The sequence below is a fragment of the Ascaphus truei genome, chromosome 6 (genome assembly GCF_040206685.1).
Source record: "Ascaphus truei isolate aAscTru1 chromosome 6, aAscTru1.hap1, whole genome shotgun sequence".
Lineage (NCBI taxonomy): Eukaryota > Metazoa > Chordata > Amphibia > Anura > Ascaphidae > Ascaphus > Ascaphus truei.
In genome coordinates, this window is record NC_134488.1 from 83,795,799 (window position 1) to 83,819,284 (window position 23,486).

The 23,486-nt window shown below is 43.0% G+C and overlaps 1 protein-coding gene across 9 annotated transcripts in view; it reads left to right on the forward strand.

Moving 5' to 3' along the window:
• KCNAB2 (potassium voltage-gated channel subfamily A regulatory beta subunit 2) overlaps positions 1-23,486 on the forward strand; it is a 189,057-nt gene that overhangs the window by 58,060 nt on the left and 107,511 nt on the right. For 3 of the 9 annotated variants that reach the window (XM_075604953.1, XM_075604958.1, XM_075604954.1), the window contains exons 2-3: positions 9,791-9,919; positions 20,364-20,405. In XM_075604953.1, the coding sequence (XP_075461068.1) occupies positions 9,843-9,919; positions 20,364-20,405 (119 nt within the window). In that variant the 5' untranslated portion in view covers positions 9,791-9,842. Of the gene's footprint in view, positions 1-383; positions 474-9,789; positions 9,920-20,363; positions 20,406-23,486 lie in introns of those variants that run through there. The other 6 variants (XM_075604957.1, XM_075604959.1, XM_075604949.1 and 3 more) reach the window with 4 other exon arrangements.

Sequence of the window (23,486 nt, forward strand, 5' to 3'; positions counted from 1 at the left end):
AAACCAGTTCTGTAGTAAGAAAAAAATACTTTTAGCATTTTCTGTTTTAAAAAAAACAACTTTGAAAGACCAATTTTCTTGTATTCTATTTTAACAAGCATGCTTGTTCCAATAGCATCGATTTACATTCCCCATATTTAAAGATGTTGCCAAACTTTGCCGATCAATAGACTGAGAACGAATTGACCGGCAGCTATGCAGTTCTTTAGGTAATTAGAGATTGCCCACATGAAACTATTGAAGTTAAAAAAAAAAAAAAAAGACTGAACTGCAGCTTTAATAGTAGTGCTTGGGCAGTGAATCATAATATATCACTACATATGCCAGAGTGATTGACCTGAGCCAAGCACAGAATAAAATGCTTAAATTTCTTAACCTATTCTGTTTTGCAGGCATGTAGACGTTTAGTGGATTAAACCAACACTTTACTTTTGCAGCACAGAAATGTAACCGCAAAACTAAATCACATTTTTGTAAGTGAATGCTGACCGTCTATTTTGAGCTCGTCACTCACTTTTCTGGTGTCATTAGTTTGTCTCTCAGTTAGAAAACGCCCTATATAATCCATAGGCCTAGTACGGGGGTCTGCAACCTGCAGCTCTTTCTGCCACTTCTAGCGGCTCACTGCTGGCCTCCCACACTAACACTGTCTCACGCCGAGCTTCTGACGGCAGCGCACACTTGGCCTCTCTTTTGTCGGCGCACGATGGAAGCAAGCTGGGCACAGTTTCTGACGCGCTCTGGCATGAGGGAGGCCTGGCGTTGTGTCAGAGAGGCTCGGCGTGGGACAGTGTTGGTGTCAGGGAGAGAGGCCCGCAGCTGGGGAGACCGTGGCCCGGCGGCAGCAAGAGGGGCCCGGCTGGAGACCATCCCCAAGGTAGGTAAGTTTGTATGTACTGTATTTGGGGTGGTGTATTTTTTTATTTTTATCTATGTATTAGGAGGGTGGAGGGTTTGTATGTATTTGGGGGGGTGAAGGAGTTTTTGTACTATATGTATTTGGGCAGTGGTTTTTGTTGTTGTATGTATTTGGGGGGTGGGGGGTATGTATGTATTTGGGGGGTTGTATGTCTTTAAGGGGTGGGAGGTTTGTATGTATTTGGGGGTGGGGGGGCTGTATGTATTTGGTGGTATGTATTAATCTGGCTTCCGCACTGCTCACTTTACTGACACAGCCCTCAGTAAAATAACTAATGACCTCCATGCTGCCAAAGACAGAGGTCATTACACTCTTCTCATATTGCTCGACATCTCTGCAGCATTTGATACTGTGGACCATCCTCGTCTCCTTCACATTCTCCATACTCTTGGCATTCGTAACAAAGCTCTTTCCTGGATCTCCTCTTACCTCTCCCAGCGTACTTTCAGTGTCTCTTTTGCAAACATCTCCTCCTCTATCGATCTCTCTGTGAGGGTACCCCAGGGCTCTGTCCTGGGACCTCTTCTCTTTTCTCTTTACACACTCTCTCTAGGTGACCTAATCACTTCTCTTGAGTTCAAATATCACATCTATGCTGACGACACACAAATGTACTTTTCTACCCCTGACCTTACACCTGCGGTACAGGCTAAAGTTTCTGAATGTCTGTAGGCTATATCATCCTGGATGTCCCTCCGCCGACTTCAACTAAACATGGCAAAACCAGAGCTCCTCATACTTCCTCCCAAACCTGGCCCTATTCCCTCCTACATTACTGTTGAAAGTACCATCATTCACCCAGTAGCCCAAGCACGCTACCTAGGGGTCACACTCGACTCCTCTCTCTCATTCTTTTCTCACGTTCAAAACGTTTCTAAAACCTGACTCTTTTTCTTCTGCAATATTACAAAGATACACCCATTGCTCTGCTGCTTGACGGATAAAACTTTGACTCAGGCCCTCATTCTCTCCCATCTTGATTACTGTAACCTCCTGCTGTCTGGCCTTCCTGCCTCTCACCTGTCTCCCCTACAATCTATTCTTAACGCTACTGCCAGAATCACTCTGCCGTTTCCTAAATCTGTCTCGGCGTCTCCCCTGCTGAAATCCCTCTCCTGGCTTCCTATCAAATCCCGTATCACACACTCAATTCTCCTCTTCACTTTTAAAGCTGTACACTCTTCTGCTCCTCCCTACATCTCAGCCCTAATTTCTCGCTATACACCATCCCGGCTCTTGCGTTCTGCTCAAGGATGTCTTCTCTCTAACCCTTATGTATCCAAAGCCCTCTCCCGCCTTAAACCATTCTCACTGACTGCCCCACACCTCTGGAATGCCCTTCCCCTCAATACACAACTAGCACCCTCTCTATCCACCTTTAAAACCCACCTTAAAACACACCTGCTTAAGGAAGCATATGAGTAGCTCGATGGCTGATAATTAACAACTCATACATTTAACCTTGGCCACTTGCAGACACACTTAACAGAATGCCCACCTACTGTCTCTGTACGTTCTTCCTACCAACCAATTAGATTGTAAGCTCTTTGGAGCAGGGACTCCTTTTCCTAAATGTTACTTTTAATTCTGAAGCACTTCTTCACCTTTGTGTTATTTTTCTCTTATTATTTATATGATTGTAACTATTACTGCTGTGAAGCGCTATATACATTAATGGTGCTATAGAAATAAATACATACATGTATGTATTTTTGGGGTGGGGATTGTATGTGTGGGGCTGGGGGGGGGGGAGTGAGGGGAGGGATTGAGTGAGAGTGGGGTTATTGATGTATGGGAGGAGAGTGAGAGGATAGAGGCAGTGAGAAAGGGGAAATAGAGGGGGCTCGCAAGGTGTGAAATGGGGGAGCTCGCAAGACTGCCGACACGGGGAGAAGGGGGTCATAACTCTAGACCTGGGCCCCGGGAAGTCAGTCTGTTGTCCTGGCGCTTTGAGCTGGAAGTTGAGCCGAATTCTAATCACGACATGAGGTGCCTATCACCCTCCAGTCCCTCACGTGCTTTAACCTGGACCAGTACCTGCCAAAACGGACTTTGCAGAGGAGTGCCCAGAAAGATACATGTCTTCCTGCAGGGCTTCTCTGCTGGGTCCGACAAATACACCCGCGGAGAGCTAAGTCAGGGCCGACAGTGTCTCTCAGGAATGCCAGGGAAGACCTCTGAGAATCACTCGAAATGCTGGAAGTTTGTGCTGCAAGTGTGTGTGTGTGTGTGTGTGTGGATGTGTGAGAGGCATAATAGAGTGGGGGCGGGTAATTGAGTGAAGGGGGCATGTGTATTGGGGAAAGGTGGTGTGTATGGGGGAAGGGGGGTTATTAGTGTTTGTGTGTGTGTATTGGGGAAGGGGGGTATGTGTGTGTTTGTATTGGGGCAGGGGTGGTTAGTGTGTGTATTGGGGGTTTAGTGTGTGTGTGTAGGGAGAGGGGGGTTATTGAGTGTGGGGAAGAGGGAGTGAGAGAGTAGGGAAGGAGCGAGGAGGAGCAATGTGTGCGGGGGGGAGGGCGGGGGGTGAGTGGGCCAGCGGCCGGTCAGAGCAGATGCCATGCCTGGCTCTCCCCCAGCTGCAGGCTTCTCTCTCCCTGTCTGTCCCACGCCGAGGTGTCTGAGGCTGACGCACGCCGGGCCTCAATCTCATGCCGGCGCGCAACGGAAGCCCAGTTGACTTCCGGCGCTGACCTCAGAGGACCCGGTGTGCGTCGGCATCACAGCACCTCGGCGTGGGACAGACAGGCAGAGAGAAGCCTGCAGCTGGGGAGAGCCGGGCATGACGGCAACTGCTCTGACCGGTCGCCATCAACCGATTGCAGCAAATACAATTCCTCCCATTGATTGGCCTAAACCCTCTTTCATATGCAAAATCAAATTAAAAGTTGTACAACTTACAGCAGTTATGTATGGCAGAAATGACATCCATGTCGACATACAGAGTTGCTAAAATGAACCAAGTATGATCAGATAAATTCTTAGGTTTTTCGTAATTGTATATGGTATCTCAACCCAAATATGTAAATGTTGAGGAGTGTCTACTTATACATGCTTTCCATTTTTGTAAATATTTTAAAAGAAAATACCAATGGAGTTCTATTGCATAAGTAGAGAGAAGATTCACGGCTTAGCGAATAAAATGATCAGCGCGTGACAAATGAGTTTTCATGGTTTCGTACTGGTTTTAGACCTATTTTGATCATTTGGAAATTAATTGTGATTGGAGAAAAGGTCCAAGGGCTGTACCATGAAATAGGTTGCAGTTGCCATGTCAGTCCAGTTGAAGTGGGGTAACAACGAGTTATTACCTCAATTGTAGGTGATTACCTTTTTTTTTACTTGCTAAAAATACATTTTCGAGAACCTGAGGAAGAAAGCATTGCTCTCAAAAGCATGTCTTTTAAGTCTATTCTGTTGTTCCATTGAAGTACTATATTAATTACATTTTGTGAGACTGGACACCATGGGCGTCCGCAGGGGGGGACAAGGGGGGCGCTTGCCCCCTCCTGGATCCTGGGCCGCCAACAGCGGGGAACAGAGGGCACTGGCGTGACAGGATTTAGCGCGCTCTTCTGCAAAAAAAAAAAAACCTCCCTTGTCTCCTGATTGGCTGGCGCGTGTTGGCACGCTGCCAGGATTTTTTTTTTTGTCCCTCGCAACCCTATCTCAGCGGTGCGCAAAACTGGGGGGCGCCAAATTATTTAGGGGGGGGGCAGCCTGTGCGGCAAAACCTGTGGGCAGAGCAGAGCAGGGGCAGAGCAGAGCAATGCCAGGCAGAAGATCCGTGTTGTGTTTCCCTGTGCTTGCAGAGGGGGCGGGGCGTCCCTCTGCACACAGACACAAGCCCTCCTCTTCCTGTCTTTACTTGAGTGGGGAGCCGAGCAAGCAGTACAGGGGGGGGGGGGGGGGTGTGTGTGTGTGTGTGTGTGTGTGTGTGTGTGTGTGTGTGTGTGTGTGTGTGTGTGTGTGTGTGTGTGTGTGTGTGTGTGTGTATGTGTATAGTCATGTCACTGTGTGTGTGTGTGTGTGTATATATATGTATAGTGATGTCACTGTGTGTGTGTGTATATATATAGTGGTGTGTGTGTGTGTGTATATATATATATAGTGATGTGTGTGTGTGTGTGTGTGTGTGTATATGTATAGTGATGTGTGTGTGTGTGTATATGTATAGTGATGTGTGTGTATATATATATATGTATAGTGATGTGTGTGTGTATATGTATAGTGATGTGTGTGTGTGTGTGTGTGTGTGTGTATATATATATATGTATAGTGATGTGTGTGTATGTATATGTATATGTGTATATATATATATATATATATATATATATATATATATATATATATATATATATATATATATATATGTGTAGTGATGTGTGTGTTTTGTGATTGAATGTGTGCTGTGATTGTGTGTGGTGTGGGGGGTGTTGTTTGTGTTGTGATTGATTGTGTGCTTGGCGAGACAAACAAAATTGACATTGAAGCATGCTCAGCAGCAGTCAATGCGCACAACCCCACACACAAACACAGAAATAGCCCTGATCCATACCCCCCACTCGTGCTTGCAAAATTATGCAGGACACCCTGTGCTCATGCTTGGAGAGTTGGTGATGTCACCACTCTCGGCGGCAGCGTGGACGCAGCCTAATTTTGCAAGCGCGAGCTGTTGAAACATATTTGTATTTACATTGTATATCGTTTAATAAAGGGGGGGTTCATGTGATTTTGATTACGTCAGGCAGGGGGGGCCCGAGAAATTAAATGGATGAAAAGGGGGACTCGGCATAAAAAGTTTGCTCACCCCTGCGAGTCTATCTGACCTTCCCTGGCGAGGCCTGCCCTTTCCTGCATGGAGCAAGTCAGGTGACTACTGCTCCATGCCACTCTCGCTTCCCCCTTGTCCTCCTGCTCTGATTCCCTCCCCCCCCCCCCTGCTCCGGTCCCCCCTTCCCGTTCCGATTCCCCCCCTGCTCCGGGTCCCCCCTTCCCGTTCCGATTTCCCCCCCCCCCCCTGCTCCGATTCCCCCTTGTTGCGAGTGTCTGAGTTTGTGTCTGAGTGTGTGTCTGTGTGTGTGTGAGATCAGGGGGGGAGGGAATGAATGTGAGGAGGACAGATTCAGGGAGTGGGTTTGAGTCAGAGGGGCATAATTGATGGAGGGGGAAGAGTGAGGAGACAGGGGGTGTAATAGAGGAAGAGAGGGGTGAGGGGAGAGAGTGAATGAAGAAGAGAGGGGGTAAGAAAGAGATGGGGCTACACCTTGGAACTATCTGCATTAGAGTGGGGTGTGGGGTGTGGGGTGTGTGTGAGTCTGAGTGAGAGAGAGAGAGTCTGAGTGAGCGAGGGATTCTGAAGGGGAGGGAGTCTGAGGGGGGGAGTCTGAGAGAGTCTGAGGGGGAGAGAGTCTGAGGGGGAGAGAGTCTGAGGGGGAGAGAGAGAGAGTCTGAGGGGGAGAGAGAGAGTCTGAGGGGGAGAGAGAGTCTGAGAGGGAGAGGGAGAGTCTGAGAGGGAGAGGGAGAGTCTGAGAGGGAGAGGGAGAGTCTGAGAGGGAGAGTGAGAGTCTGAGGGGGAGAGTGAAAGGGAGAGTGAGAGTCTGAGAGGGAGAGGGACAGTCTGAGTTTGAGAGGGAGAGTCTGAGAGGGAGAGGGAGAGTCTGAGAGGGAGAGGGAGAGTCTGAGAGGGAGAGTGGGAGAGGGAGAGTCTGAGAGGGAGAGGGAGAGGGGGAGAGTCTGAGAGGGGGAGAGTCTGAGAGGGGGAGAGTCTGAGAGAGGGAGGGTGTGTGTTTGTGTCTGTCTGTCTGTGAATGAATACAGACACCAACCCACAGTCAGTCAGTCACCCACCCAAGTGTCAGTCAGTCACCCAAGTGTCAGTCACACACGAGTCAGTCAGTCAAAGTGTCAGTCACCCACCCCGTCACCCCCCCCCCCCACAACCACTCTCTCTCTCTGTATAGTTAACATTATGCCCCCCCCTGAAAACATTTCTGCGGACGCCCATGCTGGACACCACCCTTTATTGGCTGCCATGCAGCCCAGTGCTTCCCTGTGGCCCCTGTATATCAGGGAGTGGGGAACGCTGGAATCTGGAATGGCAATTTTCAAGGCTCCACAAAATACCTCGCTGAAATGGAATGTTAGATATGGGAACTGGGTGGTCCTACAGAGCTGAACTGTGCTATTTTATGGTCTGAAGACCCCCAATTCCTGTGATCCTTTTATTGGTGAAGATACCGACGTTACTCACTGTTTTTTTAAAAGATATTTTTAAATTGCTGGCTATTGGAAGCCACAACTGATGTCCCAAGTAGCCATTTTGTTTTTTCTAGAGCAGGGGAGCGCAAACTTTTGGAGCTGCGCCTCCCTGCCTGCTCCCTCTTGCTTTCGAGCCCCCCCTCACCTCGCTCGGTGGCGTAAAATGTGTGACCCAGTTACCATGGAGACGGCTGTGTGATGACACTCTGCATGACACCACGCCGCGTTGCCATGGCGACGCGTCACCAATGCATCTGAACGCCAGTAAGTTTGTTGCAGAGGCCTCACGCGATGCCCCAGCATTTAATTTTAATGCCTCAGGGAAGAGCGCAGGGCTTCAGCAAGTGCCCCCCCCCAAAAAATTCCTGCGTCCCCCCCCCTTTGCGCACCACTGCTTTAGAGAGTGATTTAAACTTGGTAACTTCATCAATTCGTGTACAGTAGAGGCAACGTTTATTCTAACATTTGCTGTAAACTAGCCGGGTTACATTCTGGGTATGTGCTGGGTATGTTCTGGGCTAGTTTGAGGCACGTTTAAGGCATTTCTGCATTGACTAACGACCCATAGGATTAACACAGCAGGGATCCCTGGCATTCCAATTCAGTTTGAATGGGACTGCCAGGGACCCCCGCTGTTAATCTGATAGGCCATTAATCAATGCAGAAATGCTGGGGCTAGTTTAAGGAAAGTTTAAGGCATGTATTCAGAATGTACCTGGGTGTTTCCTGGGTTTTTGGGGGAATTGCCACTGGTTTTTGTTCGAATAAGAGTTGCCTCTACTGTACCTCAGGAGTTGGGGGGCGGGGGAGGGACACAGAACTGTAAATGGTGTGGATTAACTAGGTGGGGGGGGGGGGGAGCTCCTGGTTCCAATGCTATAAAGGAAGGGGTAAAGAAAAGAAGTAGGGGGCACTGCTGCTTTAAATGACAATGTAGCATTTTTTTTTCCCCATTTGACATGGGAGATGCGGTTCTGGATATTTCATTAATGCGTAGAAAATGGCAAGTGTAATAAAGATCCTAAATTCTAGCTACAGTACAGTATGTCACTGAGGTTATGCTGCCCTTCTTTTAAAGGAGAGACACTTTTTTTCACTAGCTCATAAATAATTTCCAGCTATGCATCACAGGAAGGAAAATCTCAAGTGAGCTTTTAGTTTCTTGACTGATGCAAACAGTGCAAGTTGAGTGATATCATGCTGCATAGTGACTGTACTTCCATTCCAAGAGCACGGAAATGCCATTTCCTTCTATAATAGTACCTCCAAGATTGTTTTCTCATACGAAACAGAGCACCAATGTATGGACCTATAGTAATATAATGTAATGTAGAGTACATTTTGTATTATCACAAGCTACAGTATTACGATTGCACAGAATGAAATCAGGAGCTGTGGTGTAAAATGTTTTAGCCGATAATGATATATATTTTTCTATTGTAGTCCCATCAGGGTCGGCTATAGTTTCTGGAGCACAAATGTATTTTCATCATTCGTAATAGATCTATTACAGGTCTACATTAAACAGTTCTGCTGAAAGAATGTCCTCAAAATGCATTAAGTATTACTACACATAGAGAACGTGTTCGAATATTTTTAATCCCCAGTGTAAAGTGATGTCAGGAGAGGATTTGTTATAATGGTTACTGAACTTTTATCTCCTTCTGCCACCCTGAACTTAGCCAGATGTTAAAATAGTTTTATTGAAAATACAGTACCGTTACCTTTTATTCACCTGACTCTTCGTCTCCACCTAGTGGCTGTTTGGGGTATTTAACACTTATTCCTTGTACACAAGTCATGAATTGTAGAATTCGAACTCTCTGTGGTTGGGATATGAATGCCTCAATATGCCCCCAAATGTCACGGTATACAAGATACAGAAATGCACAAAAAATATATAATATTAAACTGTAGACATATTACTCTGTAAACAACCTTTACACTATATGTAGTTATAAAATGAACATGACATGTTTAGATTTTACATTAAGATTTTAAAAAAGAGTACATCTATTGAATTTCCCATATGTTGAGTATGAATATAATTCTGATTAATACTGATGTTCTCTCCCCGAAAAGGGTGCAAGTTAGCAGCACTTTGTAGGAAACGTCCACAAATGTCAAGTCGTCTTTGCTTTTGGTTGGAACTATTGCAAAAGCATTCACGCGCGAACAAACATGAGATGTTTTACATTAAAATTTGTGTTTCAAGTATTAGGCTGCGCTTATAGTGACCGCAGTCGTGTGCGCTTATAGTAAGCGCGACGCGACGGAGCGACGGCTTGATTGCTGGAAGTCGTCTCAATTTGATTTTTCAGCGACCGCAGCCTGACGTCACTGGCACTATAAGCACAGCCTAAGAGGGCTGTTACTTAGTTGATCTATGTATTGTATCATACGTTAAGTATATTGAGTGATCTTAATACCGCCATGTATTTAGTAGAAATACATTTATATTTGTCCTTTAAATTTATTCTGTGGCATACATGGGGTTTAATATTTTAGAGCAGACTATTTCCTTGTATCTCAATTTATCTTTTTTCGGGCGATGTCTCCTTGTTTTTTTTCCTGCAACTAAATGTTATTTTCTTTTTGTTTCTTTATCAGAAGTATTTAGAAGGTGACCAGTCCGTTGAGCACAGCACCTGAAGCTGGCTCCATGTATCCAGAATCAACCACAGACTCCCCAGCTAGACTTTCGTTGCGTCAGACTGGCTCTCCAGGCATGATTTACAGGTAGGCAAATCTTATCACTGCGGTATTCACATTGCCAAACACTTTGGGAGATTCACAATGCTCCCATAACGGGTATCTGAGCTTGATCGGCGTTAACTGCTATTGGCTTGAACGGGAGATAATACAGATCGAGGTTCAATACACGATACTGGAACTGATGTTGCAGCTTCTTATTGGCTCAACATTTGGTAGCCATGTTTCCCATGGAAGGAGATTTAAACCCGGTAGCTTCATTATTTTACGTATATCACGAGCTGGGAGGAGGGAGGAACAGAGTTGGAAATGGTGTGGTTTCAACTGTGGGGGATAGAACCATAGTAAAACTTTGGACTCCTTTTTTTCCCAATGTAATTCTAATTATCTTGCCCTTAAGTGCATTTGTATTGAATTACTGACTTTAGTTGCACTTTCAGGTGCTTGGAGGACTGATGGGTGCATACAGCAATCCGCCTTTCAGTGAATTATTTTGTCACTTGTAACATAGTACCACATTAACCCTTTCGCTGCCGAAGGCAAACCCTGCTGTGCAAGCTACTGTACTTTGGCAGCAAAAAGGTTAATATGTTTTTATGAAACTATTTTATACTTTCTATCTTCATGTTTGTAAAAGTATTTCCTTGTAGGGCTGTTGCAATACCCATTTTATTCGCCCATTTATCAAGAACAAATTGTTCCAGTATTTTTTCCTTTAATAATAATGTACATTGAATTGTTTTGTTGCAAAACCTTGTTATGTGAAGGTAATGTCAGCTTTTCACCAGCCCTCAAAATTGTAAATATAAGGTTAGCACTCCATAGTATAATATAAGATTTGCTGTACATAGTACAGTATAACAGTTTCTTTAGATGATCAAATTCTGATAATGTATTTTAAACTCCTTGCGTATGTCTGGACGTGTCCCATGTTGCCTCATAATCATGTTCCCTTTTATTAGCTTTCACATTTCCATCCTCACGTGAGCAGGTGTTACAGATCCTTTCATTTTCAAATCTCATATTTGTATTCAATGTTCTTTTCTTCTTTGGTGTAGCTTGAGCATACAGGTCTGTAACAAAATAATGCATTAGCATATTAAACCTTTATTGTAGTTTGGCCTTTGTCCTGTGCTGGCAAACATGTTAGTCCATTACTTGAGCAGAGAAAATAATATTGTAATACGTAAATATTTTGCCATCAACATTACATTTTAAAATGTAGTTTACCTAGTATATAATTAAACATTTTCACCCGTAGATGGTTAAACATAGTATATTGGTTGAAACCTGTGAAACCTACTGAGATGTGTGCAGAAAACCTATTTTTATTATTTACATCTTTATCTAAAAGGGCCAAAGTGAACTAATGTCTTTTTACACAGACCCACAGAAACCACTACTATTTTATTTGTTGCCTACTTGCTGTGCCACTTTTTACTGAAAGAAGCCTTTTCCCTTTTCTACTTTCTGGACATATGGTGTACCTAGCTATTCTCCATTCTTTAACAAATTCAGACTTTTTTGATGTCAAGCAAAGAACCACTACTTTTTTGAGCCACTTTGACTATTGGTAACTCGTTTTGCCGTAAGGCAGGACTACCGAAGTTATCACCTAGTCACGGTCCTGGAAGTCCAGTGGCACTAAGTAGGTGACAGACATCCAGATCATAATGGTTACTAAGGTAGGTGGTCGGCTCCTTCTTGACTATATTTAATGGTTTTTAAACTTTAAAACGTTTTCCTAGTGACCCAAATGCTTCAGATGATTATAATCTTTCGTGTGCTTTGGGGTTGGACGTTTTCCGAATCCTAAAATTTACCCGGCAGGCAAATTGTTAATCCCTTTTCTTCGTAAATTAACTATGATGCCATCACATGAGACGTGTGAAACGAAAAGTAATAACTATACATCAGAGCACCTGGTAAATTTTAAATGTATTTTACACAGGACCCACGTTTCACTTTATGGGTGATTTTTGAATCTTTGGAAGAAAGCCAATTACATAGGTAATTTGTCCAATTTATTAAACAGAAAGGCACTGCACTCGGGTTCATATTTTAAGAAATAGATTATTCAATCCAATTAGTTTTTTTTTTCTGTATTTTGATAAACTTTAAATGCTACCACCAAACAAAAAACATACAGCTTAAAGTCACACAAAAATTACTGCAGCATCCCACCCAAGGTGAAGAGGCATGAAGTTTTGGGGTACCAATCCGTAAAGAAGATTCTCTTTCTGTACTTTACTGGTTCGCCAAATGAAGATTTTCTTCCTTAAATTCAATATGTATCAAATAGTCCACGGCTAGCTTCTTTTCTTAATATATAATCAGGGACAAAATAGAATACATCTTTCACAGCATAATTTCATATGTCATCAGGTTTCATCATTCAGGCATATAGTTATGGAGTGGAGAATCTTAGTGTCACGGGAGACCAAGGATTTACAGCTTTATACCGGGATCATATCACTGAGCACAACCAAGAAGTAAAACAAATTGCGATGTATTCCTTAGAAACAGACGTACACTCAATGGATTACAATATACAGGAGAAAACACACTTACTGGGTGTCTGGGCTACAAAACTAAACTTTCCTAGTTGAAATGGTCCATAAAACAAAGTCTTTGGGTTGACCGGGACTTAGCCCGAAAAGTCCTGGAGCTCAAATCAGCATGACGTTCCTGACGCCACCACTGTATCTCTTCCGGAGATGCCAAAATCCCTTGACCGGGAGATAGTACCAAACATCCTGGTACTCTTTTCGGCGTGTAATTCCAGCCGCGACCGCTACATTCTCTTCTGAGAACTTGGCCCCGAAAAGTGGGACATAAAACATTTCTCGACTTGAAAATCTCTGAAGCCTGTCGCTGCTATTTCTCCAAGAGCATCTTTTGGTGAGTTCAAATTTGCCGCTGCTGTTTTGGCACTTAGAATCTGATGTCTGGATTGGCTGCTGGGTTTCTTATAGTATTTCAGATTAATACATGAAATACTACAACCAATCGGTGCCTGGGAACTTTTCAACCAGCCAATCAGAGGGCTGCCAGTCTTCCAAAGCTGGATGTAACGAGGGCATGCGCAAGTTTGCCACCTAAGGCTGCGGTCACCTTCCCGCTGAAGGTGCAGCTGCGCCATACTGCAAGGTTTTTTTCAACTCGATGAAATTGCGTTTAGACCTTGCGAACCAACCGCGTGACGTGATGGCCACTCCCCCGCAAATCCCCTCCCATGCCCCCTCCCGTCGCAAGCTCCCTCTCTCCTGAAAGACCGCAGATCGCGGTTAGCGCTGTGCACGCTACGCCACCCCCCCCCAGTGCCGGGCGCGCGTGTCACAGTGATAACTGGGACCACAGCCTTAGCCACTTGTCATCCAGAAGCCACCTGCTGGGTTATGTGCCTCCAAGTCTGGGAAGGTAAATGCTACCCTAACCATCCTGCCCAAATGGCTTTAACACCTCTGACATCATCTGTGGCTTTCAAGTACGGACCTAGCGCAGACTCAGTGGCACTACAAATTGGTAGCCCACTAGCCCCCCTCAGAGTACCGTCTTTAAAAATCCCATCTTATAAGTCCCATCTTATAAGTATGATACCTTTACAAACATCTATGTTTAATAAAAATATACTTTGACACTTTTACCTTTTCTAAGTCTTTTGGGCTATGAGGGGTAGCATGGGACTGTATACTTTTATTCCCACTAGCCATATCCCTAACACACTGTAAAGCGGATTTAGACTGTATTTCTTCCACCACTTGTATAGCTTCCGCTAAGGTAATTTTTGCTGTTTTTTTTTTTTGTTTGTTTGTTTGTTGTTAAAATCACTGTCCCCCAACTTCTCTTCCCATTCTCCCCTTCACCCTCCACTCCACCCCATACCCACACTTCTGCCCCCTCATCCCTTTCACCCTCACCTCCTACCCCCCCCCCCCTCTTCAACCTTATTTCTTTGATGCTGTGGGCTGTGGCACACCCCCATGGATAATCGATAAAGCATAGCACCATTTAGTGAATATGGGCCTTAGTGTGTTAAAGTGAGAAACCACAGTGATCTCACATTTTAAATTAAAGGAGATGTGTATATATTCATATAAAAAGAAAAACGAACTGCAAAGGTAAAAGGGGTTATAAAACACTTAGAAAAATATTTTTAAAACAAAATATAAAAATGGTGTATGAGAGCTAAAATCCCGTGATGCCTCGTTCATCATAGTTTAAAAGAAAAGGATTAGCTCAATCTTCTATACATGCAACAAAGATTAAAGAAGATATCGGCAAATTTCTTGTATAGGAGCAATAGTGGGGATGCTGTAGCATTTCTCTCTTCTGAAGCCGTTTAAGCTGTGACATCACTTCCAGCGTCCGCCGTGTCTCCTCTCCGCAGTCGGACGTCCCCAGCAAATAAGATGCAGCAGATTGATATACATCCAAGAAGAGCGAAAATCCAGACAAGTTTAGGTCAGGAGTGCAGTGGTGCAGTTGAAGAATCAAGGCACAGCACGGAGACCAGAACCGCGTTGACAAGTACACCCGGGGACCTCCGACAGAGCTGAAAGGCACTAAGGACGCGGGGAGGTCACAGCACAGACCGCTTCAGAGAGCGGAGAAACGCTGCAGCTAAACAAGAAATCTGCACTAACACTGATCTCTTCTTTAGCTGATATATATATATAAATGTCAAAATGGCCACACTCCCTTAGCAAATATGCCTTTAAACGGCAGCTCCGTGCACGGTAATGGGTATTGATAGAAAACGGTACCCCGTTACCACGGTGGTCACAATACTAGCACTGGACTTATAATGGTGAGTCATTAATTGTATTCCATATAGCATATGATAGCCTGATGTTATGGGGTATAGTAACAACCAGGTGCCACACAATATATACAGAAGTGTACTACCAGAAAAGCAGACGAGGAGTGGGTGTTGCAAAGCAGTGTGAGAGGACAAGGTGAACACCGTATATATAATTTATATCAAAATGACGTATTTGGGTACTTTTTAGAGTGTTCACTTGTGTAATCTTATAGAGTGTGTGTGTGTGTTTGTGTGTGTTTGTGTGTGTGTGTGTGTGTGTGTGTGTGTGTGTGTGTGTGTGTGTGTGTGTGTGTGTGTTTTTGTGTGTGTGTGTGTGTGTGTGTGTGTGTTTTTGTGTGTGTGTGTGTGTGTGTGTGTTTTTGTGTGTGTGTGTGTGTGTGTGTGTGTGTGTGTGTTTTTGTGTGTGTGTGTGTGTGTGTTTGTGTGTGTGTGTGTGTGTGTGTGTGTGTGTGTGTGTTTTTGTGTGTGTGTGTGTGTGTGTGTGTGTTTTTGTGTGTGTGTGTGTGTGTGTGTGTTTTTGTGTGTGTGTGTGTGTGTGTGTGTTTTTGTGTGTGTGTGTGTGTGTGTGTGTGTTTTTGTGTGTGTGTGTGTGTGTGTGTGTGTGTTTTTGTGTGTGTGTGTGTGTGTGTGTTTTTGTGTGTGTTTTTGTGTGTGTGTGTGTGTGTGTGTGTGTGTGTGTGTGTGTGTGTGTGTGTGTGTGTGTGTGTGTGTGTGTGTGTGTGTGTAAAATAAAATCCCAATGTCCAAAAAATTATGCTTCAAAATGAGGCACAGTACAAGAAACGCCTCTAAACAGAAAGTGCAACCTCTGCGCCCCTTTGTCTAGGACGGCCCACACGACACGCATCAGTGTTGTGTTCCAGCAACTCCATCCTCGGCCCTTAAGTATTCCACTTCAGCAGTAAAACAGGGGCTCACAATTCCGTGAAGATACCACTCGTTTTGCAGAGCACACTACTTCCTCCGGACACTTATGCTGTATGCCTTATCAAGGGATTTGTAGCCATAGCAACAGATAGGCCACTACCTATTGTTAATTTATACATTTGGTAACATGTAATAGAATTAGCTTCCTTTGTACAAAAATATAATCCAAGTATATAATAAAAATGTATACAAAGATACACAAATATGCCTGAATACACTGCTCAAAAACATTATTTAAAAAATTGGGTATCTTTAAGCATCTCTAATAAATGGTATTATTAAGATCCTTGTTTAGACCTTTCATAAAGAGTTTGCATAGTAAAAATCCCACATGGTTATTGTTTAGAGTAAATAGAATCTGCTATCTCCCATTGAATCTGATTTGAAGGTCTCTAAACCTCTAAACTTTGAACTTATAGGGTCACTATTCTGATCGAGAATGTCTGGAAATACCACGAAGAACATTATTTTTGATAATATTCTGTTTATGTTCCAGGAAACGTGTATGTCCATTTTTGGATTTGGATGTGTTTATTTTTCAAGCAAAAATCTATTTATTTTTTTATCCAGCCTCATAAGAAAAATTTGATTTTTTTTAAAATCAATTGGTTAATGAGGATTTTAATAAGTTATGTAACGAAAGAAGCAAAAAGTTCAATAATCTAAATCGGAGGCACAGTAATGAGAAAGTGATTCACCCCGAGTTTTGCATATTTGTTCATGGGATAGTGGGAGAAGAATAGGATATTAAATAATAAACTTTTACTGTAGAAAATGTATTTATATAGGGTTGCCAGGTGGCTTGTCAAAAAAATACTGGACAAAATGGTGCGTCGCGCGCGAGAATAGTTAGTGAGGAAGAATGCTATTTGTAAATGATCTGACTGTTACGTAATTTTTCTAAATTTCACTCCCAAGTATTGACCAATTTATATTCTGTTTAGTAAAAAATCTGGGGAGGATTCTTGGGAGGGAGCGCCCTTCCGAGGATTTTTTTAGGAAATAGAATATGAAATAGTGCACATTGGTGCATGCTTTGAGTGAAATTTAGAACAAATTACGCAATGGTCAGATCATTTATAAATAACTTACCTGCAGTCATACTGTACATGGCGAGCAATACTGATCTTAATGCTCCTCCCACAAATTCCAAGGTTGTTGCATCCCTCCTCATCCTCTCTCTCCCTTTATCCTCTCACCCTCCACCCCCCTCCCCTCATACCCCCCTCCTCTCATCCTCTCATCCCTTTCCCTTAATCCTCTCTCATCCCCCTCCCTTCGTCCTCTCTCATCCCCCCCTTCATCCTCTCTCATCCCCCTCCCTTCATCCTCTCTCATCCCCCCTCCCTTCATCCTCTCACCCCCCTTCATCCTCTCATCCCCCCTCATCGCCTATCCCTTCATCCTCTCTCATCTCCTCTCCCTTCATCCTCTCACCTCCCTCCCTTCATCCTCTCACCTCCCTCCCTTCATCCTCTCACCTCCCTCCCTTCATCCTCTCACCCCTCTCCCTTCATCCTCTCTCATCCCCCTCTCCCTTCATCCTCTCTCATCCCCCCTCCCTTCATCCTCTCTCATCCCCCCTCCCTTCATCCTCTCACCCCCCCTTCATCCTCTCATCCCCCCTCATCGCCTATCCCTTCATCCTCTCACCTCCCTCCCTTCATCCTCTCACCCCCTCTCCCTTCATCCTCTCACCCCCTCTCCCTTCATCCTCTCTCAACCCCCCCTCCCTTCATCCTATCATTATCACCCCCACAGGACAGCAAGAGAAACACACACACACACACACTCACACACACAAAACAGGACAACACAAAACACACCGCTCACCTCTCTGTTCCATGCTTTTCCTCCGCTCTTTGGCCCCACCAACCAGGCTCCTGCCACCTCCATCCTGATGGGCTGCATTACACAGCAACAGCCAATCAGGATGGATGAAGCTGCCTAGCAGCAGCAGCCCTGGTCTATCCCTTCTCAGGGGAAATCCCACGATTGGTTGCTACGTCCGGAGAGGTAATACCGGCATATACATACATGTCCGGTATTATCTCTCATTTTTTACCGGGCAGAGTAACCAAATACCGGGCTGTCCGGTTCAATACCGGACACCTGGCAATCCTATATGTATATGATATATAATTTTTATTTGGTATAGATGCCTTCAATTTGTTTCAGATCCCGTTTACAAATCTAAGTAGAAAGATTAAAATAGTTGCTGTGATTATTATAAATCTGCAGATGTGAGCAGATATTTGGAAGCCGATCGTAATCCTTATACAACATAGACATTCCTTTTGGGCAATATCAACAGTTGAAAAGGAAAAGGAATTGTTCCAGACACATTGATTTTGTATCACAAGCCAAAGATTTGAAGGTGACATTCACAAAGGAGTGGGAGGTGGGTACAAAGAGTCTTATTAATGAAGCCTTTGACACAGCTAATCGTTTACCAATTGGAATATAAAGAGGGTAAATGGGACTTTTCCAGTATGCAAGATCTATTTTATTATCAAATGCAGTCGGAGAGCTGAAGATATTCATAGACTTCTCAACAAACATTGGAACGTCAAGTGTGACCCAAGTTTCCAGGATGTTATTAATGATAAACAGAGGATTATTTATAAGAGAGCCGAGAACTTTACAAATCTTTTTATCACACAGTGATCGAAAGGCATTAAAATCTTCTAACAATAAAAATACTTTTTGGTTGCCTGAGAAACCTGACAGACTACTTCATTTTTATAAAGATAAACGTAGTCTTGCGTCTCTTTTCAGGACAATCTTTTTTCGATAAGGGATTTCATTCATTGCAATACTTTGTCATCTATATGTTGGAGTGCCCTTGTGGCCTCTAATATATATAAGCAGGATAAAGAACTTTGAGAGAGAGCTTCCTGGACCAGAAACATATTATCAAAAAGAATGTTCTTTATGGTGTTTCCATATATTTTCTCGAACATCATCATAATGGCCTTATAGGTATAAAGGTTTTAGATTTAAAGACAGTCAAATCAGTTTCAATTTACACTTTTAAGCTTGGACAAAATAATATTTTTACTGTGAAAACTCCTTTTTCGAAAATTAACAATGAGAATCTTGGTAAAATGCCATTTATCAGAGAAGCTTGAAAATATATATATATTTTTTACTAGTGTATGTTTATAAAAATACATACATGTATGCTGATAAATGTACAAAAATATAACCCACATATATAATAAACATGTACATAATTATAGATGTATTACTGTTTTGTATTAAGTGTCTCCAAGAGATTGGTTGTGTTACAAATTAAATTCTTATAATATAGTTTGAGATTGTGTCAATTGTTTTATTCTCTCATATATTTAGTGTAGAATGTAAATGCGTGGTGCTAAAGACCGATAACAGAAAATATAATTGAATGAATAAAGAATACTTGTAGAAGGATCCCTAGGATAAATCCTTGATTGAAGACAACAGGTATTGGGTGTAGACTCCTGGATAGTGAACTCACCACATAGTGAGAAATTGACACACATTAACACCAGGAGTCCTAAGTGTATAACTCACCCTAGATAATACCAAAATCTCATTAAAGATCATAGCCAGGAAAACATGTAGCAAGCAAGTGACTCACTTTTGAAGCTGCAACGTCCATGCAATCCAGCAGTGGGGGTCCTTAGGTGTGCCTCCGTCCAGTAGGTATGACATATAATCAAATGAATTATTTACCATCATATTGCAGGGAAATTATCCCATTTGTGTTAACAATAAGTAGTGGCCCATTAGTTGCTAGGGCTACCAATCCGTTGATAAGGGCACCCTCCAGGACCTACAGCACATTCCCCCTGAGCAAGTAGCCTAAAATACCGAACTCGAAAGGTGATGTTCTAGGCAGGATTTGAGTCCCTGGTTTGCTGCTGACGCATAGTGCTTGAGGCCTGTGGATGGAGCCTGCAGGATCAGGCAGAAGCAAGCAGCTGTTGGAACTCAACACTGACTCCTAGTGTGTAATGTTTGAGGAGTGCGACAGCGCCAGCCAGGACTGCCTCAATGCCGCTGATCAGCCCACTGTGGGGCCAGAAGTTGAGGCTTCTGTAATCTATTAATAAGCAATGTTTTTATTATTTGTAAGTGCAATTTCATGTTTTTGTCTGTTTTTTTGTTTGCTTTTTTTTAAAGATGTCTCGTATTCTAACTAGTATTTTAAATAAAATGTTATTTATCAATGTGTGTGTGTGTGTGTGTGTGTGTGTGTGTGTGTGTGTGTGTGTGTGTGTGTGTGTGTGTGTGTGTGTGTGTGTGTGTGTGTGTGTGTGTGTGTGTGTGTGTGTGTGTGAGAGAGGTCGACTTCATATTTATCTTGTGTTTTATTTTAAGTGCTAAAATATTTGCATTGGCCATGAATCATTTACTGTAAATCTGTTTATCTAGCAAAATAAATTGAACTAAGATCTCGGCTAATACATTATGCATTCAAGCAACCTACACACATACATGATAAACGAAAGAATAAATGCTATGAAAAATATTTAGCCTTGTTGATATTGTGGGTTGTTTTGTTTTTTGGTCCCTTGGTGGCGCTGTTGTACTGTATCAAACAGATCAGCTGAGAATTGGGAAGCCTATTTGATTAATCAGCACTGGATATTCAGCATTCACAATGTGATGTGTGGAATCTTTCTTCTCTCTCTCTCTCTTTTTTTTTTTTCTCTCTCCCCTATGCTTTCCAAGTGCTCGATATGGGAGTCCCAAGCGCCAACTGCAGTTTTACAGGTACCACAGTAGTTTGTGTTTGCATAATTTTCTTACATAAAGAGCGCACAGTGCATGTTTGCTATGTTTTTACTTCCTGAACAAATGGACAGCTGGAATGGGTTGTTGAGTTCTTATGTTAAAATGTCAGTATTCAGAACTTTGCAGGCTTTCAGAAATAGATTCTGCCAAATGTAAGGAATTATAGCTGTGACCTCATTGGGCTATACTGCATTATATTGTGTTGCTTAAATATCAACTTGCAAACCCATATCCTTATTAACCCTATGAGTGCTGGACAATCGGCAGAACCCGAGTGCCACCGGTCTTCCGCCACTCAACCAGGTGATCGCTTGGTGTAGTAATTACATCATTGTGGGCAGACCGCCAGGATGGGAATGGAGGTGGAAGATACTCCATTTCCCTTTCGATCGCATTCAGTGATGATCGTTATTTCCTCTCTCTAAAATGAACGTTTAGTGCATGACGCCCTCTGTATTTCATACCCCCCTAGAATGCCGGCCATTATGACGTTCCGAGTATGTATTTGGGCACTTGAAGGGTTGAAGCACTAATCCTATCGCCTATTGATTTCTTTACAGAACTGGGGGAGTAATGCAGAGCTGAACTGCACTATTTTTAGCTCTGGGACCTTTTCCCTCCCCCTGGTTAACGTTCTACTTACTAGATTAGTTGTCTGTGTTAATCCTGGATATTGGAATAGAGCTGCCAATGTCATCAAATTAGAAGCCGCATTGTCATTCCTTTTGGCCTGTGAAATTTGGCAGCCATTTTGATTTCCCAAAAGGAAGCATAAACGCCACCAACTAAACCGATAAGTGTCTCGGGAAACGGGAAAGGCCAAAGCTGAAAAACAAATGAAGAAAATAGCGTGGTCCAGCTCCGGAGAACCCACTAGTTCAAATTTTATTTAAAAAGAAAAAAGTAATAACAAAAAAATAAATCAGCAGGTAAAGCAGAAATCCCCAAATCCCACCTACTTTCTTCTTTGAGAAGCATAAAAGATGAAGAAATCTAATGGGAGAAACGCCCCTGCCAGGTGCTGAGTACACTAGAATGCTGCATCACTTGGTATTTGCAGTTCCAGGGAGAGCAGTCATACCCCGTACAGGTGTTTTACATTATTATGGAACGTAATCCCTTTCCTTCCAAAGTACTTATTCAGCTGTTTCCATTTTTATGAAAACAGGGACAATCATGGTTGCTGCAAAAGTTATCAAGTAACAGTATCCTCCGCTGCTTCCTAAACAATAGCAGGGCACACTACAAAAAAATCAACAGCTGTAGAACAGAGTGCATACTGTCCAGCTAAATAAGTATAGTAACCAGAAACGACAGGCACTCCTATATGAAAATTATACTTACAGTAATACAGGTAACTCAACGTTTCGGCTATATGAGCCTCTCTCAAGACAGGCTCATGCATGAGCCGAAACGTTGCGTTATTAAATATCACCTTCATATTGGAGAGTGTGTGTGTATATACACATATATATATATATATATATATATATATATATATATATACATACACATACATACATGTGTATAAATATACACAAAAAAACCAAGAAACACAGCGCACAACGCTCATAGTGCATTAAATGATATCTTTAGTAACCAAAATAAGAAGGTAAGTATTGTGCGTACATAAAACAAAATTTAAACAAGCATTTCAGGGTTATTGTTACCCAAGCACCAACGGACGCCTGTGATGGTCTCGTGGCTCTCTCCTTCTCACTCCAACAACCTCGATGTAGGGCCTGGAAAATCTCCACTCCAAACGCTGGTGTTTTGGCCTCTCGCCTTAGGGAAAGGCTAGTGCAGCTTCAGCAGTCCAGAAAAAGACCTCCGCTTATATGCGTTGTGCCCGTCACTGCATAAATCTCGTGTATAACGGAGCAGCGGAGTACACGCGGTTTTGCGTCCTGGTCGAGAGCTTCTTCCGGGTCTGTGACGTCACAAGATCGCGAGACTTCGTCGCAAGTCTGCAGGACGAGAGGCCAAAACACCAGCGTTTGGAGTGGAGATTTTCCAGGCCCTACATCGAGGTTGTTGGAGTGAGAAGGAGAGAGCCACGAGACCATCACAGGCGTCCGTTGGTGCTTGGGTAACAATAACCCTGAAATGCTTGTTTAAATTTTGTTTTATGTACGCACAATACTTACCTTCTTATTTTGGTTACTAAAGATATCATTTAATGCACTATGAGCGTTGTGCGCTGTGTTTCTTGTTTTTTTGTGTGCATTTAGGGGGGACCAGAGCCATCCCTGGTGTCACAGCTGCAGACGCTCCATAAATATTCATACTATACACAAGGTCACCTATTTAATTGTATCACATTCATCACGTTATTTATATATTGTTGTTGCGCACTTTTCTTTTGTTCACCTATTTCACATGTGTATAAATATGCAGTACCTACAGTGGTGGCCGCCTTTAACCTCCTGCGGGCGCCACCGCGGGATTTTTAAAAACGCGGGCAGATGCGGCGTTTTTTTGTACGTTTTCCCGCGCAGCGGGCGGTTTCAATGTAAAGCGCCATTAGCGCTTGTCTGTTGATGCGGCCGACGCGCAGGAAACTCCGTGAGAAACGGAGAAAATCCCCGCATTTTTACGGGTAAGCAGGAGGATTAAAGGGGCCGCGACAGTATACTTACAGCATATTAGATTATAGATAAAACCACGAAAGCAAGCATTATGATCCATCCTAAACCTGTACTTGTACCAAAGCTTAGCTATGTGAAATGGTATAAATACCATTTTACTGTTTTTATCTTTGTTTATTATTAAATATTTGTACATGTGGTTGGCAAAGGGAGTCACTATTTTCACATTTTAATGTATTGAGTTATTGGCCCTCTATTTAATATGATTGACATTTTTGTTTCTAAGCCCTCTGTGTCAATTGTCTGTATTCTCTAATAACAGCATTGTGAAAAAAAGTTAAAAAAAAACGTTTATGAAAAGATTATTAATGGTTCTCATGGTTTCAGTTTTATAGTATTGTTTTTTTATTTGTGACTCGCTTAATGTGTGTTTCAGCCTTATGCTACATTTAAAATGTGAACTATTATTTAA